This window comes from Bos javanicus, chromosome 3 (assembly GCF_032452875.1).
Source record: "Bos javanicus breed banteng chromosome 3, ARS-OSU_banteng_1.0, whole genome shotgun sequence".
Lineage (NCBI taxonomy): Eukaryota > Metazoa > Chordata > Mammalia > Artiodactyla > Bovidae > Bos > Bos javanicus.
In genome coordinates this window covers 16564250-16584189 of record NC_083870.1, presented here as the reverse complement: position 1 = coordinate 16584189, position 19940 = coordinate 16564250, and the positions used below count along the sequence as shown (strand labels likewise).

Here is a 19940-nt window from a genome sequence, read left to right as displayed (position 1 = left end):
ACCAAGCACAGACTGAAAATTTCAAAAAGTTCCAGAAAGCAAAATGTGAACTTGCCTTGGACTGGTGACTATTTACATAACATTTATATTGTATTAGGTATTATAAGCAATTTAGAGAGAGTTTAAAGTATACAGGAAGATGAGCATAGGTTATATGTACTATAACCTATAAATGCACTATAAATACTATACCATTTTATATAATGGATCTTTGAGTCTGCAGATTTTGGGGGCAAGGGTGGGTCCTGGAACCAATCCTTGGTGGATGCCAAGGGACAACTGTATTCAAACAAATACTTGTACATGAATGTTCATAGCAGCACTATCCACAATAGCTAAAAGGTGAAAACAAACCAAAGGTCCACCAATGGACAATTAGATAAACAAAACGTAGTATATTCATATAGTGGAATATTATTCAGTCATAAAAAGGAATGAAGTACCCATACATGCTACAGCGTGGATGAACCTTGAAATCATGTTAACTGCAAGAAGTCAACACAAAAGGTCACATGGTATGGTTTCATTTACATGAAACATACAATATTTAAATCCACAGAGACAGCTGATTAGTGATTGCTAGGGACTGAGAGGAGAGGAGAATGGTGAGTGAGTGTTTAATGGGTATGGGTCTCTGGTGATAATGAAAATGTTTTGAAACTAGAGGTAATGGTTACACAATACTGTGTATGTACTAAACACCACTGAATCAGACAATTTAATTTTATGTTATGTGAATTTCACTTCAACTAAAAAATTTATTTGTGAGTTAGAAAAATCACCTAGAAGGCAATAGTTCTTTTATGTGCAGTGTTTCACTGAGGGTAAAGTTAGATCCTAACCTATCTTCTTCTCTATTCTCCTTACCTGTTGGTATGGAGTTTGAGCTGAGAATTCATGGACATCAGAATTTGTTCAGGCTGGCACTCTGGATAGAAAAGTTGAAGTTTTTCAAACACCTGGAATGAGAAAATGATGCTTTCCTCATTTCTGGAAAAGACAAATGATGACCTTTACTCACAAATGGACAAACTACAAATCAAGTCTGCCTGACTGCAATCTAGCCCAAGTCCCACAATATTGCTTTCCAAAATGAGCCAGGCATTTAAAACATATTTAGGTAGTCTAGAACATATAACCTAACACAGCCTGTTTCTGACTACAAGGGACTAGGCATAGTTTTTGCACTTACCATATCCCCTATATTACTTAGATATTAGTATAAAATGATTTTGAAATTTCTAATTTTAGTTCTAGTAATCTAAAAAAAGATTTGAGAATGAAAAACCTATAGTATTAAATTAGCAAGGGCACTATTTAGGTCTTTTACCTCCCAGTAAAGTGCTTTTTCCTCTACCCCTCACTGAATCAGGGAACCAAAGCCAAAACAAAGGATAAAAAGAAAAGAAAAAAATTAATCCCAAATCCAGAGGTAGAGAAATTTATTTTCTCTATACAAAATATATTTTTTCTTTGAATTCTAAAAACAGTAGGGCCATTTAACTTTCAGCTTGAATATATCTATAGAAACTTCATACTCTTACACCTTACCAGAAGTCAGGACAGGATTTCATTCTACCTGTGAATATACCTAAGTGGAATGTACCATAATATCTATCTATGTTAGGCAGAACAAATCAGAACTTAATTCCCTTTAGTTACTGTGGTGTTTGTATACTATTCACTGTGTTGGGAGTTGAATGCATGTGTTGTAGTTTGTAAGGTCAATACCCATAGACAAATAATTAGCGGAAATAACAAAGATCTAGAAACCCTAAGCCTATTTTAGAGATCCTTCTAGCAATTTCTCTATCTCTATCCAGACAAACTCTTCATGGAATATAAGAGAATATAACTTTCTTCTCCTTGATAAACAAAAACAAGATTTAGGTTTGGGATCTTACCAGGATCTGAACTTCATCAGACAGTTCTAACAAATTCCCCTCGAACTGTCCAGATGAACTGTTCATACAGTGGACAGTAACTTTGATATTGGTCCGACCAGCTGCTTTTGTGTGGACAACCATGGCAAAGTTATTCTCTACCGGAAGTTGCAGAAAAACCTAGACAGGAAAGGGATGGATTAAGAAATATTCATGAATAAACACTGTGCCCTTCCCTCTTTGTTGAAAATAGCTATCAAGAAGAATTAGAGTTTCAGACTTATTTTCTTTCTTCATTTAAAATTATCTATTTATTTATGGCTGTACTAGGTCCTCACTGCTGCACGCAGGTTTTCTCTAGTTGCAGATGGTGAGGGCTATCCTCTAGTTGTGGTGTGCAGGCTTCTCTATGTGGTGCTTTCTCTTGTTGAAGATCATGGGCTCTAGGATGCGTGGTTTTCAGTAGTTTTGGTGCAGCGGTTTAGTTGCCCCATGGCATTTAGGATTTTCCTGGACCAGGGATTAAACCTGTGTCCCCTGCATTGGCAGGCGGATTCTTATCCACTGTGTCACCAAGGAAGCCCATTTTTTTTTTTTTTCTTTTTGTGGCCACACCACACAGCTTGTGGGATCTTAGTTCACAACCAGGGATTGAATCCAGGTCCCCTGCAGTGAAAGCACCAAGTCCTTATCACTGGACCACCAGATAATTCCCCCAGGGTTTTTTCATATTTGTTTCTTTTCATATTCCCAGCAACACAGTCACCCCTAAAGTACACTTCTGTGTTCAGTGCTCAACTAATTCTGGAAAGATTCCTATATAAGATTTCTCATCTTGAAGTCAATTACTTGATAGGAGAAGAATGCAAATGAAAAAAGGGGTTTCCTAAATGGGTTGAGACAGTAGAGCCTGAGATCAGAGAGAAGTTAGGCAATCTACTCCTGGAGTTCATAGTGATAACAAGGGAGGAAGACGACAAGAAAGGGAAGCCCCTGTTTAGGACAATGTTAAACTAGCTGACAATTTCTCTATTTGCTTTACTTCCCTTCTAGTCTAGACTAGATAGGATTAGACCTTGATGGACTTCTGCTGAGAGAGAAGGGAGGTCCAACACTAAGGCAAACGCTGAAGTAGGCACTTGCCTACCTTTTTGGCAATTCCATTCCTATCATTCATTTCATGTCCTGTCTCCTCTGCCTTTTTGCTGTCTGGAGCCCTCAAGGCCTTCCTTTCCTCACTTGACTCAGGAGTTCCAAATTCCAAAATCACCTTTCCCTCCATCCCTACATAAAAATTCCCATTTCCCTCGTGCAGATTATGATCAATTGTCTGGAAGAAAGTTTTATGCTAAAGAACAAGTGTTTTATAATTGTTTAATTCAACTGAATTTCTAAATGGTGACACCACAGTGCAGGAAGTCTACCTTGTAGGACATTAGAGACCTTTCTTCCTTTTTTGCTGCAAAAAAGCTTTAATGTTTCCATTTGGTCCAAGGTTTGGGAGAGGGTTCCAGGATAGTTGAAAAGCTGCCTTAGTGGTTATAGAGAAGGGCTTCTGGTGTCATGCAAAAGCCCTCACACCAGAGGGGCTCGCCAAAGGCTGCGGGGCTCCAGAGGCTCCAAGTCATGCTTGAGGGTGAGCCTTTAGAAGAGATACCAACCCAATTCAATCTGGGGACCAACCAGCCTGTGGAGGTTGGTCAGGTGATCACCATTTTCTTGATGAGTTTTACCTCTTCATCTAGGACGCAGCTCTCTAAGAAGTCACAGAGATGGGGGTCTGCATGGGCAGAACCCAGGTCATGGAGATCCAAAATGGCCTGGCTCAGGTTCTTCTCCATGAGTGCAGAGGCTTCCATAGGATTCTGGGTTTTACCCACTCACCTTCAGATGCTACTGCATGTCTTGAAAGAGGGTGTAGCCACTGTGCTGGTTTTGCATTTTCAAGAGATGCCCGTAGCCCTCGGCCTGCTCATCAGCCAATTCGTGGAAAAAGTGGCCCATGCCCTCCAGAGCCACACTGTGGAAAAAGTGGCCCATGTCCTCCAGAACCACATCATTTCAGTTGAAATAGAAGCCCACAGAGAGGTAGGTGTAGGAGGCCCACAGATGCTTGCTGACCAGGTGGTTGATGATAGCCTCCATGTCAGTGGAATAATTATGACAAATCTAGGAGTTCATAGTTGATCGGTAATAAGGAGTTAAGCTCAAAAAATGATGTTGGCTGGTCCCTGGTGATTGCAGACAGCTGAGTGACTGATTCCAGTGGTTGCAACTGAAAAAAGGGTTGGCAGGTGGTAGGAGGCTGGGGCAAGGGAGTGTCTTTGGGTCTGTTCCATCCAAGCACTGTTGAAGCAAGAAACAGATCCACGGAACTGCCAAATGCACAGCCCGTTACAGACCTTTGTATTTGCCCATTTCATCACCCAGTTTGTCTATGTGAGGTCAAAGGCTGGGGAAGAAAATCTTGTGTAGCTCTCAATCATTTCTTCTGTTAGAGAAAAGAGTGCTTCTTTAGACAAGAAAATTAAAGGAAGTAAAAAATAGAGCAGGTGCTAATAAGGCTTATGCCATCCCTTCCTTTCACACAATTCCTATTTGCTATCCCTTTTTTTCCTATTTGGAAAAAAAGCCAAATCCTTCTGCAGAACTCTACCAAACTAAGTACAGTTATATTCCTTTTCAGTTCCAAGTATAACTAGGCTCTGTGGAGTCCATGACAGAAGACCCAACCACTAGAGTTTCCTTAGATTATAGATCTAGGATATTTTCAGAAAATTGGAAAATTTTTAATTTTTCCATACTTTTCTTTGTAACTGGCTCCAGAAATGACTAATTGTAGCTTCTATAACCCCTCTGATCTCTTTTAAGGTCTAACTCTAATTCTTTGTTTTTGTAGGCACTGAATTGTGACCTGGGTATCTTGGTCCCAGGTTTCTTCTTCCTAAGGTAAAGTCCAGACCTAGGTGGCTGTCACTGATCCTGGACCATCTTGGGTGGGTTCCATTAAACTGATGATCATGTAACAATGTCATGAAGTAGGTAAAATTTGTCTGCAGTATCCACTTCATTTTTTTTCTTTTCTTTTCCAGATTTCAGAGTAAGTGCTAAATGCATTAAAGTATAAAGGCTATTTAAAAAAAAAAAACATAAAGATTCATGTTGCATTGTGGATTTCCTCAGTGGCCATCATGAGGGGCTTTGGGCATTTCAAAAGCAGCAGGTGCTGAATTTGGAGAAGCCGGTACCACCGTGGAAGAACAGTTTAATTAACTATCCTTAAATTTGCCATTGATATAAGGTACTCAGTCCAGAATCAGTTGCCAGTTGGTGGCCCACACAAGCCCTATGACACCCATAGCACCCTACGTGCACGAGGGAAGATTCCAGTTCTTCCCCAGCTCCTAGTAGCATGGGCCCAGAAATGTGCTCAGCAACCAGCTTTCTTAAGTCTTTTTTTTTTTTTTTTATTCAGTGTTACAGCTCTATTTTATTTAGAAGATAGCAGGAAAATCCATCTTTGAGGTGTGAGGGTACATCGATCCAAAGACGCGAAGAGAAGAGTGCTCCAGCACGTGGGAGACAGACAGAGAGCTAGCTTTGGCTCCTCTTTTTATATGTTTTTTTCCCTGGGCCTGTCTTGTGTAAATTGGGCCAGCCAGGAGTATTGTTTGTTTTACTTGAGGCCCTCACTCCAGTCCTCAGACCTTCCTGTGTTCTATTTTCACTGGCTTTTCTCTTCCGTATCTTTTAGCCACTGTTATTCTGGACTCCTTTTTCCCTATTCTAACTACCTAACACTAAGTACATTCATATTGTTCCACTTTGTTAAAATAAAAACTATATCCATTAAACAATAACTCCTGATGATCTACTCCCCTCATTCCTTGGCAACTACCTTTCACTTTTTAAATAATCTTTTTTCTCCTAAGCCCCAGCATGTGGTAATTGCCATTCTACTCTCTGTTACTATGAGTTTGACTTCTTTTAATAAAGGTGCCACATAAAACCAAGATCATGCAATGTTTGTCTATGTGACTGGTTTATTTCGCTTAGCATAACTTCCTGTTTCTCCCATGTTGTTGCAATGATGGGATTTCCTTCTTTTCTAAGGCTGAATAATATTCCATTTTATACATAAACCAAACTTTAAAATGTCTGCATTGAAATTTTCAGTTCAGTCATTATATTCTTCAGTTCCAGTATTGCTGTTTAGTTCATTTTTATAGTATTTATTTGTTAGCCTTCTTATTTTATTCCCCATGGGCTGTAGTCCACCAGGCTCCTCCATCCATGGAATTTTCTAGGCAAGAGTACTGGAGTGGGTTGCCTTTTCCTTCTCCAGGGCCAGCTTTCTTAAGTCTTAATGTCAACTGCCCATCATGTAGCACAAACATGATTATTAATATAATTATGTCTGAGTATGTTGAAAGATTATATCACATATTTAAACTCTATGTATAAATACTTTATATTCATAATATGTTATTCATGTAACACAGTTATTTGTTCACAAATGCAACATTATACAACAGCAAATGTATCAAAGGAAGCAATGCTTTCTTAAGCATTACTTTCTTTTTTTTTTTTAGTTTAAATATTTGCTTGCGGTTTATTTTGGTTTTTCTAAATAGACATTCACATCTGCAAACAATAGGATGTTGGTTTCAGCCCCAACCCCAAATTCCTTACAAGTGTTTGTTCTCACACATTGGCTAGAACTGCCATGTGTTTTTTAGTCGCTAAGCCGTGTCCAGCCCTGTTGTACTCCATGGACGGTTGCACACTAGACTCCCCATGGGATTTCCCAAGCAAGGGTACTGGAGTGGGTTGCCATTTCCTTCTCCATTAAGCATTACTTTCTTAAGAGCTCTTTCCAGCAAAGTATGTTAAATTTAAACTCTATGTATACATACTTTATATTCATAATATATTATTCATGTAACACAGTTATTTGTTCACAAATGCAACATTATATAACAGCAAATGTATCAAAGGAAGCAATGCTTTCTTAAGAGTTCTTTCCAGCAAAGTATGTTAAATATTGTGTAGTATTATCTGAATACTCAAATTTGGATTCTTCATATGATTTTCAGGTTTATAGCATTCACAGAACAATCAGAAATAGTAAGTAATAATGTTGTGTAGTTTAGAAGGAAGTCAGTCTAAAACCAAGGATGAAATAAAGTAAATCCCTAAGGTAATATGTTAACAGATATGTTCATACCTCTGAATGCCTGGGCACTAAATCCAGTACATCCCTTTTGCTCATGGACCAGTGGAATGTGAGCCCAGGGTTGGCACTGCTGAAGGAGAAAGGGGTCTGGGTACTGGTCACTCCCATGACATAAACTGGCATCTGAAAAGGAAGAGTGGTTTTGTGCTATACCTCCTGTCCAGCTGGCATTATCAACATAATGAACCTAGAACAGAACCATCATACTGACCTCAGTAGCTGTGATGAGTCGAGTTGCAGCTGCAAGGATCCTAACAGCCCTTAGCTGTACAACCTCAATCTGTACTTCATCCTGCTCAACAGGGTGGAGAGCAAGCTTAGGCTAAGAGGGAATGTCTATGGGGTAGACAGAGATGCTTATGACAACTCATTTGATTGTTGTTGTTTGGGGCATTCAACAACAATGACAACAAAAATATGCCATATATATGGGCTTTTTGTTGTTGTTGTTCTTGAAACAATTTCTTAAGCATAGGGACTATGTCTCATAACTAAAGATTACATATTTCCCATGGGCTACGGACACCCTCCCCATCACTACTTCCTCCTCCACCTCCCAATATGACTCCCAGATGGAAGAGCAGAAGCAGAGCAGAACAAAGAACCGATACCTGGGAAAACACAATGACTTTTCCAGTATCTTCATTTACTGTCTGAATGGTGCCATGGACCACAGCTCTGCCAACTACCTTCCCTGTAACTTGGCCCCTCCTGTTAACAACAGCCACAGTCTGATTACTGATGGAGAAATGAATGATAGATTGAGGCTGAGGGCCACCTTCAGACATCACCTGAAATTTAAACACACCAGTGAATGCTGGAGTTTGAGGAGAAGTCACATCTCCTTTTCCAACATTCTGTCTGAGCAACTCAACTTCTTCACCTTCCCCCACTTTCCAACCAGCATGTGCCATATCAGCTCAAATGCAGATAAAATACAAGTGCTATAAATAATCCATGGGATTCCAAGAAGTAGTTCATACCATGATTATCATAGAACAAAGAAAATACTAATTTTCTTCTTTATCAGATCCTGTTGTACTTGGTTGAGAGTGGACAAGGGAAGGCCAACAGGAAGAGGTGTATATGTGTATTGGGGTGGGGCAGAGATGGGATGAAGAGAAAGGCTCATTTTTGGCTTTAGGATCACCTGCATCATGTTAGTTGGAATCAGTGTCATTTTCTCTGGAACAAGTCTAAATGGAGGAAACACCTTGAAGGAGAAAACCAAAAGGACAACAGTGGTTAACTAGAGTCAACTTCACGACAAATGATCATGCAGCTTACTCTAAGGGAAAAAAAACTCCTAATTATGTACAATGAAGTTGTATACAAAGACAGGTATTTTATTTTATTTATAACACAAATTTTCATTTTAATAGCAAAAAATTATAAATTACTTAAGTGAAAATGCTTAAACAAGTTATTATGTATCTGCTCACTAGAATAAAAGTGGTCATTAAAATTATGTTTACAATTACTTTTTTTGGCCATACTTCACAACTTGTGGGATCTTAGTTCCCCAACCAGGGATTGAACTCATGATGTAAGCAGTGAAAGCAGAGTCCTAACCACTGGACATTTATAAAACTTATAAATTTATAAACAAGATGAAGTATGAATTTTGGATGAGATAATTTCCTTACTTCAATTTGCCGAGGGGTTGATGTGAATTTTCTCCCCATCTTGTCCCTGGCAATAGCTACAAGTGTGGTTTGCCCAACAGTGATAGCTCGAAGGATATAATTTTCAGAGTATTCATCTTGTTCCTCCATTAGCCTGAAAAGACCCATGAATGTCTAGGTGAGAAAGATTTGTTTTTAAGATTGGCCACTTATACATCTTTCTAAGATGCTTGTGGGATCTTAGTTCCCCAACCAGGGAATGAACTCAGGTACATAGCCCTTAGAATGCAGAATCCTAATCACTGGACTCCCAGAGAATTCCCAATCTTCTGCTCATTTTAACTCAGGTTAAGAGGAACTGCCAGAAAATAACTTTCAGAGTCAAGACAAAGTTCATAGCAATGGCGGGAAGCTCCTGAAGGGCAAATATTTGTTCTAAGTCTCCAAAGGAAAAAGGGCAATATAAACATAGCCTGGTAAAACTACAAATACTAAATTGCCTCAGAATTTCTGTATTTTTTCTTTCGCAGAGGGGAATACCAGTGCCTCTACTTCTAGATAGAGTTTTTGAAGGTCCTCAAGCCTGAAGCATCCTCAAAGGATATTATCCAAGAAGTTCCATAAAATAGAAGTGTTAATGAGACACATATTAGTCCCAAAATAAGACATCTGAGGATGTGAAAGGGGTATTTTGTCGAGAGTTGAGTGTGGGAAGAGAATGTGGGCTGAAAGGTACTATGACAAGAAAGGAAAGAAGAAAATCTGAAATACAGAGAAGGCAATGGCACCCCACTCTAGTACTCTTGCCTGGAAAATCCCATGGACGGAGGAGCCTGGTGGGCTGCAGTCCATGGGGTCGCTAAGAGTCAGACACGACTTCACTTTCACTTTTCACTTTCATGCACTGGAGAAGGAAACGGCAACCCACTCCAGTGTTCTTGCTTGGAGAATCCCAGGGACGGGGAGCCTGGTGGGCTGCCATCTATGGGGTCGCACAGAGTCGGACACGACTGAAGTGACTTAGCAGCAGCAGTGACTATATAACATCCAGCTGAAGACTAGCAGGGGCGTACTCTTTCTGCCCCCTTCTGATGCCTATGTCAGGGGCTTTCTCTATCTCCTTTATACTTTAATAAAACTTTATTACACACACAAAAAAAAGAAAATCTGAAATAACCTAAGGGAGAGATAACCAGACTACCAGGAGGGATATTCTCATGATAATAAACTTAAGGAGAAGGAAGAATTGAAATGGTACTCACGCCAGGGTCACAATGGCAGAAGCCAGTTGCAATTTGAGCTCCATGTTTCTGAAGTATTTATTTCGGAACGGGCGTTTGGAAGAGCCAAGAACCCTCACAGTTACTAACACAGTTTTACCTATTTCAACCTGGTAGTTAAAAATAAAAATTTTAAAAAATAATTCAAAGGTAATTTAGTAAAGCTGTCTCATTTACGTAGGGCAGTTTAATGCAGAGGTGGCAAGGTTGCACAGAGTCGGGCAAGCCCTATGGTTAATGCTAAATGTTCTTGATCAGCCTTTGAGCAAGTAAGCATAATCTATGTATATTCTTTTCGGACAAGGCAATGGCACCCCACTCCAGTACTCTTGCCTGGAAAATCCCATGGACGGAGGAGCCTGGTAGGCTACAGTCCATGGGGTCGCTAAGGGTCGGACATGATTAAGCGACTTCACTTTCACTTTTCACTTTCACACATTGGAGAAGGAAATGGCAACCCGCTCCAGTGTTCTTGCCTGGAGAATCCCAGGGACGGGGAAGCCTAGTGGGCTGCTGTCTATGGGGTCGCACAGAGTCGGACACGACTGAAGTGACTTAGCAGCAGCAGCAGCATGTGTATTCTTTTAAGCTGTTCTTTAACACTCTATCTTCATCATGATATTAATGTTGGAATGGTGTTCTTTAAGGGCAGGTATTTCCATTAACATTATCAAAGGGCCTGGCAAATACACACAGTAGCTGAGCACAGACTATATTAAGTGACGCTAGTGAGTGAGAATGACACCTGCTTCCCTTAAGAGATACAGCAAACATTTCTTACCTTATCAATCAGATCAAGCTCCAGCTCTTGTATGTCTGACACCGTGAGGTGAGCCATTGCTGGACCCAAGAAAGCCAAACACAGATCATAGACCTCCAAGGTGAGAATTCCTGGATGTAATGGAACTAACTAGAGGAAAGAAGATTGCAGCTGGATAAAGAAGCAAATATGCTCCAAGCATACGAGAGCAATTATTTCTATCCAAATAGAAAATACAGTATCTTACTTTCTTTGTGATAGGAACTCTGAGAAGTCACATTATAAGTTTCAGGCATAGCATAGTATGTTCCTTTAAAGTGATGCTTCAGTTTGTGGCAAAATATGTACCCTTAACAAATATTTATTAACTGATAAAGAGCAAAGTTTAAATTGACTGATTTCAAGCAGAATCCAACATACATATCCAGTTTTTAAATTATGAACAGGGAAAGGATTCAGGAAGAAAATCAGGTACATTTACACTGCAATCACAGGCAGGGAGAGAGAGCACAGGGTGGACCGATACTTTATTTTTCCTTCTTGTACTACATACAGCTCCTGCACAGCAGTATGGTTTTTTACATCCTTTGCTGGCACACAGGGCCTCAATCTCCCCTTTTAAAAAGCAACATTATGACTATAGTAAGTTAAATTCCTTTGAGCTCTGTGAAGGAAATAAATACATCTGTTAATTTAATGTATACTTTTTATTACTGCAAGTCAACTAAAAGAAAATCCCTTGGCATATTGACTATGGAGTCAGATTAATATTTTGAGTTGCCATATCTGGCCGAAAACATCATATACTCAGGTTATAAAGTCAATAGTATATTTAACTATGCACACAGTTCTGTGCTTTGAAATTTATAAAAATTAACCTTTTTAAATTTTTTATTTATTTTTTAATTGGTGGAAAATCACTTTACAATTTTGTGTTGGTTTATGCTGTACAACAATATGAATCACTCATAATTATATATATATATATCCCTTCCCTCCTGAATCTCCCTCCCCTCCTGCCAGCCTGCCCCTCTAGGTCATCACAGAGTTCCAGGCTAGACTCTGTGCTATTTAGTAACTTTCCACTAAGTATCTTTTTCACACATGATTGTGTATATATGACAATGTTACTTTCTCAATTTGTCCCACCCTCACTTTCCCAACTGTGTCCACAGAATGGTTCTGTTCTTCAGAACCATTTTTCTAAATTCCCATATATATGCGTTAATATATGATACTTGTTTTTCTCTTTCTGAACCTTGTTTTAACGGAAATCTTATAGTTAGATGTCTCCTACACTGTTTCCATTCAATCAGAACCAAAAATTTCCCCATATTATATGCTATGCTAAGTCACTCAGTCATGTACAACTCTTTGCGACCCCATGGACTGTAGTCCACCAGGCTCCTCTGGCCATGGGATTCTCCAGGCAAGAATACTGGAGTGGGTTGCTATTTCCTTCTATAGACAATTACAACAACAACAACAAAAAACTCATTTTTTTGTTTAAGAATCTACATAGGTTAAAAAAGAAAAAGACACAAATGTTATTCTATGTAACAAGTTTGAAATGCCTAATAATATTTTTCTGATCATTCTCCTAAGAATGAGCTTTGACCTGAGACCATCGATCTGGGGATATTTCTAGAACTCACCTGGACAGAGCTTTCTGCTTCCAGGTAAGTGATGGTGACAATATCTTGCTCACTACTGTTGACTAAAAAATAACCAGATCCTTCCACAAGGCTAAATATTTCCTATGGAAAAATCAAGACAATATTCCATTCCCTTTGGATTATAAATATTTCAAAGTAATTTCTACTTACCTAAGAAAGAGTATGACATTAAAAGATTAAAATCAACAGACCAAAGACCAAATATAATTATTAAAGTATTAGTGCTAAAGATAATTATTATATATACATTATATACGTATCAGTGATTTTTAACACATAAATGAGCTTTTTTATATTTATACTGTTAATTTTAATAACCTAGAACTCTCCCCTCCAACATGATTCCATTTATCTAGAACCATACAGCTCCTACCTTCACATCAGGGTGGTTATAGATGGTGGCATTCTCAGGCAATACTGTTACATCATCTACCAGGAGCAGCTCCACAGCCACAGATCTGGGCAAGTTGGAAAGTTCCTAGAAATGTAATAAGAAGCATAATGATAAATATAAACTTTTAATTTCTCATCTCAGTGAGTAAAGATTCCAATACTCTTTCAAGTGCCAAAGATAACACAATCATAAAGGTACATAATTCTCAGATTTACACCAGCTGTATTTATATTTACATCAGCTATATTTATAGACTTCTAAGGTCTATAGATATACCAACTCCAGTACTCTTGCCTGGAAAATCCCATGGACGGAGGAGCCTGGTGGGCTGCAGTCCATGGGGTTGCAAAGAGTCGGACACGACTGAGCGACTTCACTTTCACTTTTCACTTTCATGCATTGGAGAAGGAAATGGCAACCCACTCCAGTGTTCTTGCCTGGAGAATCCCAGGGACAGGGGAGCCTGGTGGGCTGCCGTCTATGGGGTCACAGAGTTGGACACGACTGAAGCGACTTAGCAGCAGCAGCAGCAGCAGCAAGGAGCCTTAAATTTCAGTTAATTAATATTTTTCACATAACAGTCTCCACTTACCTTTGGACTTTTCTTCTCTGAATAGCCCACAAAATTGACTCCAATGAGTACAGTCCCTTTTATCTGATGTACTTTAAGGATCTGATGACCTGGAGACATGCAGAAAAATACCCTGTGAGAAACAATAACACGTAAAATACAAAAGGGTCCCCAGAAAACCAAACTCTACCATAATTTTTTCCAAACGGTATTTTATTGGAGGGAGAAAAAAAAAAATCACACACACACAGTGATTAGGGAAATACAAAGGAAACAGAAAACTGGGGTTTTGTGCTGACTTTGCTGACCTTGGGCAATGTTTATTTCTCAGTTCCTTTATTAAATGGGAGATTGAGAGGCAAAAATCTAAAATTCTTTCCAGTTCTAATGGCTCGTGAGTCCAAAAATAAGCTGACAATAGTGTATGGGGAAATTTTTGTTTGATTTAAGAACAGAAGTGAGAAATAAAGAGAAAGTCCTTTGGGATTTTTATGCTTCTAAACTGTTATGTGTATGTAAATGTTATGTCAATCCCTTACTCAAAAATTTTAAATGGCTAACTAGTCCTTATTAGAGCAATTCAAACTCCTTAAACTGGTATTTGAAGCCATCTATAATCTGACCTTGCTTTACTCATTTATTCTTTTCAATTTAACTATCATGAATCTGCCACTTTATTGAGGTCAATTCTTATTATATTCTCAACACATGATGATCATGCATAAATCTGCAGAACATTTTCTCATGATTTTACATTCATTCATTCAAAACAAAGATTTATTAAGGGTCTACTATATGTTAGGTACTATGGCAGTAATTAGGATACAGAGATGAAGACAACACTGTTCTTACCTTCAGAGAAACCCACAGCTTAGGAGGGTGGCTGCAATATAGAAGTATGTACAAAGCACATAATACAGAATATATAAGAGCACAAAGAAGGAACATTCTCCTTAGACTGGGAATATAGAAGAACAGAAAATTCCTAGATTACTAGAGGAAGAGTTTAGCTAAGCAAAGATGCAAAAGTTAAAAAAATAAAAAAAGAGAGAGAAAATACAACTTATGCAAAGGAAAGAGGAATGACAAGGCTTGTCATGGTTAAGGATCTAAAGTCATTGAGTTTAAGAAAAACGTAGAAACATGTGGGTGGTAATAAAAGGTGAAGCCAAAGAAGCAGGTATGGGTTGGTATGTTAAGCTGCAAGAACTTATCCAGAAAGACACTGTGACAACACTGGTAACAGTACAATACTGTTACCAGTATTGTATACTCTTATACAATAATTAAGAGTATACTATAGGCTATGATATCAGAGAACTTGTGGCTTCATCTATTTATTGTTATGATTTCAGGGCCTAAAACTCAGCCTAGAATATAATAAGAACTCAATAAATGTTTAATGAATGAGTAAACTTACTAAACAGGGATATGTCAGTCTCCCATAACTGCAATGAGGATAACAGGAAATGTATGTATGATAATGTATGTATCAGACTTCCCTTATGGTACAATGGTTAAGAATCCACCTTTCAATGCAGAGCACGTGGGTTCAATCCCCCGTCAGAAAACTAAGATCCCACTTGCTGTGGGGCAACTAAGCCCAGGAGCCACAATACTGAGCCTGCCACTCTAGAGCCCATGCTCCACAAGAGAAGCTCCCCTCGTGCCGGAACTAGAGAAAGCCCAGCCGCCACAACTAAGACCCAGTGCAGCAAAAAAAATACACATAAATAAAAAATTAAAAGATAAAAATTAAAAAGTATATAAAGTATTTAGTGTAGTATCTGGCATGTCATAAGAGCTCAATAAATTACTAGACTTAAACTATTTCCAGAAGAATTTTAAGACAGAGTTTTGTATTTATTCTTTAGAAGGATCATTCTGGACAGTAGTATGCAGGATGGATTAGACGGTAGGAGAGACACATGGAGATCAGTTAGGAGGCTACTATGGTGATATAGGATAGAGGTTATGAGGATATTAGTGATGAAGTTAGAGAGGAAGGGATAAAACAAAAAAAAAACATTTAGAAAATAAAATGGATGGTATGTGGTGATTCATCATTACAGGGTATAACAAGCATCTCTTTCTTCCCTACCACTTTTTACATTAACTGTATCACATTATCAGTATTTTAATGTTATAGTATCATATACATATGAGTACTATGATATAGTATGTAGTTAAGCCCTTAAATTGGTCCTGAGTATAAATCATGGCATCTGGTCCCATCACTTCATGGGAAATAGATGGGGAAACAGTGGAAACAGTGTCAGACTTTATTTTTCTGGGCTCCAAAATCACTGCAGATGGTGATTGCAGCCATGAAATTAAAAGACGCTTACTTCCTGGACGAAAAGTTATGACCAACCTAGATAGCATATTCAAAAGCAGAGACATTACTTTGCCAACAAAGGTCTGTCTAGTCAAGGCTATGGTTTTTCCAGTGGTCATGTATGGATGTGAGAGTTGGACTGTGAAGAAAGCTGAGAGCTGAAGAATTAATGCTTTTGAACTGTGGTGTTGGATAAGACTCTTGAGAGTCCCTTGGACTGCGAGGAGATCCAACCAGTCCATTCTGAAGGAGATCAGCCCTGGGATTTCTTTGGAAGGAATGATGCTAAAGCTGAAACTCCAGTACTTTGGCCACCTCATGCAAAGAGTTGACTCATTGGAAAAGACTCTGATGCTGGGAGGGATTGGAAGCAGGAGAAGGGGACGACAGAGGATGAGATGGCTGGATGGCATCACTGACTCGATGGACGTGAATCTGGGTGAACTCCGGGAATTGGTGATGGACAGGGAGGCCTGGCGTGCTGCGATTCATGGGGTCCCAAAGAGTCGGACATGACTGAGTGACTGAACTGAACTGATAAACTCCCTGGTGGAGGGAGCTTCTTCCCTGGTGGCTCAGAGGGTAAAGGGTCTGCCTGCAATGTGGGAGACCCGGGTTCTATCCCTGGGTCTGGAAGATCCCCTAGAGAAGGAAATGGCAACCCACTCCAGTACTCTTGCCTGGAAAATCCCATGGACAGAGAAGCCTGTTAGGCTACAGTCCGTGTAGGAAAGAGTTGGACATGACTGAACGACTTCACTTTCACTTATAAACTCCCTGAGGGTAAGGAAAAGATTAAATCTTATTTCTCTAATGTTTCTTTTTATTTTTTATTTTTGGCTGTGCTGGGTCTTTGTTGCTGTGAGCAGGCTTTCTCTAGTGGTGGCGAGTGGGGTCTACTCTTTGTTGTGATGCATGTTGCGGAGCATGGGGTCTAGGCATGGATTCAGTAGTCACGTCACACGGGCGTGGTTGTCCTGTGGCATGTTGGATTTTCCAGGATCAGGGATCAAACTTGTGTCCCCTGTATTGGCACGTGGATTCTTAACTACCACCAGGGAAGTTCCTCTCTGGTGTTTCTTTCTCAATTGAATGGTCACCTAAATGGCAAAATAATTTGAAAAAGAATAGATACATGTATACTTTGTTGTATGCCTGAAAACTAACACAACATTGTTAATCAACTATGCTCCAACATAAAATTTAAAGTTAAAAGAATGAATGGTGGGCTTCCTTGGTGGTCCAGTGGTTAAGAACGCGTCCTGCAATGCCTGGTCCAGGAAGATCCCATATGCTGTGGAGCAACTAAGCCGGTGTGCCACAACTACTGAGCCAGCATTCTAGAGCCCATGAGCTGCAACTCCTGAGTCCATGCACTGCAACTACTGAAGCCCGTGTGCCTAGAGCCTGTGCTTTGCAACAAAAAAGCCACCGCAGTGAGAAGCCCGCACACTTCAATGAAGAAGAGCCCCTGCTGGCCGCAACTAGAGAAAGCCTGTGTGCAGCAACGAAGACTCACCATAGCCAAAAAATAAAATAAATAAATCTTAAAAAAAAAAATGGTTACCAAATGTTCACACCAGAAACCTAAAATTACCCTTTGAACCATTTTCTTCTTCACTTTTGGGATTAATCTGTGGTAGATTGTTATATTGGGCTTCCCTGGTGGCTCAGTGGTAAAGAATCTGCCTCCAATGCAGGAGAAGTGGGTTTGATTCCTGGGTTGGGAAGATTCCCTAGAGGAAGGCATGGCAACCCACTCTAGTATTCTTGCCAGGAGAATCCCATGGACAGAGGCGTCTAGCGGGCTACAGTCCATGGGGTAGCAGAGTCGGAGCTGACTGAAGCAACTGAGCATGCACTCAGATTGTTATATTAATGGCTTACAGTGGTATCCATGCTCTTGAGTAGTCCTGGCCCACCAAGACTCTGGTTTTGGCCAGGTGACTTGTTTTGGAGAACAGAACCTCAGCAAGTGTGATACCAGCAGAGGCTTGATGACTGACTGCCCATGAGGGCTTTTTTCCCTCTTAGAATTTCATCTTGGGCCTCTTGCTCTCTCTCTACGTAAGTCTCATCTTCTATTTCTTCTTTCTGCCTTGCCAGTGTAAATGTTACTTTCTCAGGGCAGCCTTCTTTGATCTAAACTAGGTTAGGTTCTTCTGTTATAAATGCACCCCACATTTTCACTTCAGAACATCTAACACAATTGTAATGTTTAAAGTCTGGTTTTCCCAACTGGACTGTAAGTCTATGAGGGCAGAGGCTGTGAGTGTCTCATTTACCATTAAACCTCCAAGCAGAGGGCCTTACATGTAGAAGTCACTCAATAAACACTGGCTAACAACTGAATAATATTTCCAAAGTTTTAGGCAAATAATAGGCAACCAGTCCATTTAAAAATTAATTTAGTTTTGTGTTCTTGTGAGGAATGTTGGACTCTAGACCCTAACTTTGCAAACAAGGGCATTTACCTTTATGTTTTCTAAAAAATACAAAGATTGAAGATGAATGGTAAGATAGGATAAATAAACTCTCACACACAGGGAAATACTTAGTGCATAACCATTTAGTAGGTATATAAAAAGATTCATAAATGTTTACAATACCATGTAGCCGGGTCTGCCCACTGCCATCATCCTTTGCTACCATCTCCACTGAATTATAATTTTCAAAATGAGCTAGTGTTTCATTTAAGGATTTCCATTCTAGCATTAGTGAACTGAAATTATCAAACTTTCTCCTGTGTTGATCAAACACTGCCAGTTCTAGGACTGTATCTCTCAGGCTTGATACAGGAATCTATATGAAAATAAAAAGTAAGAAAAGAAAAAAACAATAGCTTAAGAGGTGGCAAGATATTTCTGAAGCTAGGGATCATGTTTTCTCCCAATATTTTTTGACAGTTTTCAAAGGTACAGATACGTTAAAAGAATGGTATAATGATACCTATATATACTTCATCCCAATTCACCATTTATATTCTCTATCTCTCCCTCTAATTTTACACTCCCTGTGAGTGTATTTGTGTGGGTGTGTGTCTTTTTTTTTTTTTTTTGGCCAAATGACATAGGTATCATGGCACTTCACCCCTAACTACCTCAACATGCATTTCTTAAGAATGAATAGCAAAAACTATGTTATGTATTATGTATTATAATACATAACAATATTAAACTTAATTAAATGTTATGTATTATACAGTCAGTATTTCAATTTCCCCAAATGCCCCCCAAATGTCTTTTATACCTGTTTAAATTTTTTTCTCTAGATTTGATTTTTATATTCATATGCTCTTGGACAGGATGACCAGGGTGACTCAACATCATAAAAATTTCAGTTGTTCTGACTTTATATATGAATTTAACATAATTCTAACAAAAATTTAAGGGAATCTATACCCACATAGACATAGATTTGAGGGAATTTATGTCCACAAAACAAAGAGGACAAAGAATAACACATTACAGAACTACTGCAGGAAAGTCACTAAACAAACAGCCACTGCAAACAACAATGAAAACCAGTATTACAAAACCTAATTAGTGGGAGAATCTGATTTCAGAGTTGCTACATCATGTTATTTTAAATGTCAAGGTTTCAATTAAAAATTATTGCAAATGCAAAGAAACAAGAAAGTAGGATCCATACATAGGAAAAAAGAAAAGAGCAGTCAATAGAAACTGTCCCTGAGGATGCCCAGATATTAGACTTACTAGATAAAGGCTTTTAATCAACTGTTTTGTTCAAAGAAAGAAAGAAGTCCATGTTTAAATAACTAAAGGAAAGCATAAATATGATGTACCATCATATATAAAATATTAGTAAAGAGACAGAAATTATAAAACAGAACCAAAGAGGAATTCTAAATTGAAAATTATAATAATTGAAATGAAAATTTTACTAGATGAACCCAACAGCAGATAAGAACAGGCAGAAGAAAATATCAGAAAACTTGAAGATCAGTTCAGTTCAGTTGCTCAGTCGTGTCCAACTCTTTGCGACCCCATGGATTATAGCACAACAGGCTTCCCTGTCCATCGCCAACTCCCGGAGTTTACTCAAACTCATGTCCATTGAGTCAGTGATGCCATCCAGGGATATCATCCTCTGTCATCCCCTTCTCCTCTTGCCTTCAATCTTTCCCAGCATCAGGGTCTTTTCCAATGAGTCAGTT

General features: G+C 39.0%; 1 protein-coding gene and 2 pseudogenes across 8 annotated transcripts in view; all 3 read right to left on the bottom strand.

The window, feature by feature from the left end:
- Positions 1–19940, bottom strand: part of NUP210L (nucleoporin 210 like) — a 102187-nt gene that overhangs the window by 22554 nt on the left and 59693 nt on the right. For 7 of the 8 annotated variants that reach the window (XM_061404766.1, XM_061404790.1, XM_061404776.1 and 4 more), the window contains 13 exons: positions 18373–18565; positions 13447–13535; positions 12834–12938; positions 12440–12541; positions 10806–10934; positions 10007–10134; positions 8766–8898; positions 8270–8332; positions 7731–7910; positions 7331–7411; positions 7111–7242; positions 1905–2063; positions 868–959 (listed from right to left, as the gene is read on the bottom strand). In XM_061404766.1, the coding sequence (XP_061260750.1) occupies positions 868–959; positions 1905–2063; positions 7111–7242; positions 7331–7411; positions 7731–7910; positions 8270–8332; positions 8766–8898; positions 10007–10134; positions 10806–10934; positions 12440–12541; positions 12834–12938; positions 13447–13535; positions 18373–18565 (1586 nt within the window). The remainder of the gene's footprint in view (positions 1–867; positions 960–1904; positions 2064–7110; positions 7243–7330; positions 7412–7730; positions 7911–8269; positions 8333–8765; positions 8899–10006; positions 10135–10805; positions 10935–12439; positions 12542–12833; positions 12939–13446; positions 13536–18372; positions 18566–19940) is intronic. The other variant, XM_061404782.1, reaches the window with a different exon arrangement.
- Positions 3459–4064, bottom strand: LOC133245030 (ferritin light chain-like; annotated as a pseudogene).
- Positions 4268–5961, bottom strand: LOC133245029 (cytochrome b-c1 complex subunit 10-like; annotated as a pseudogene).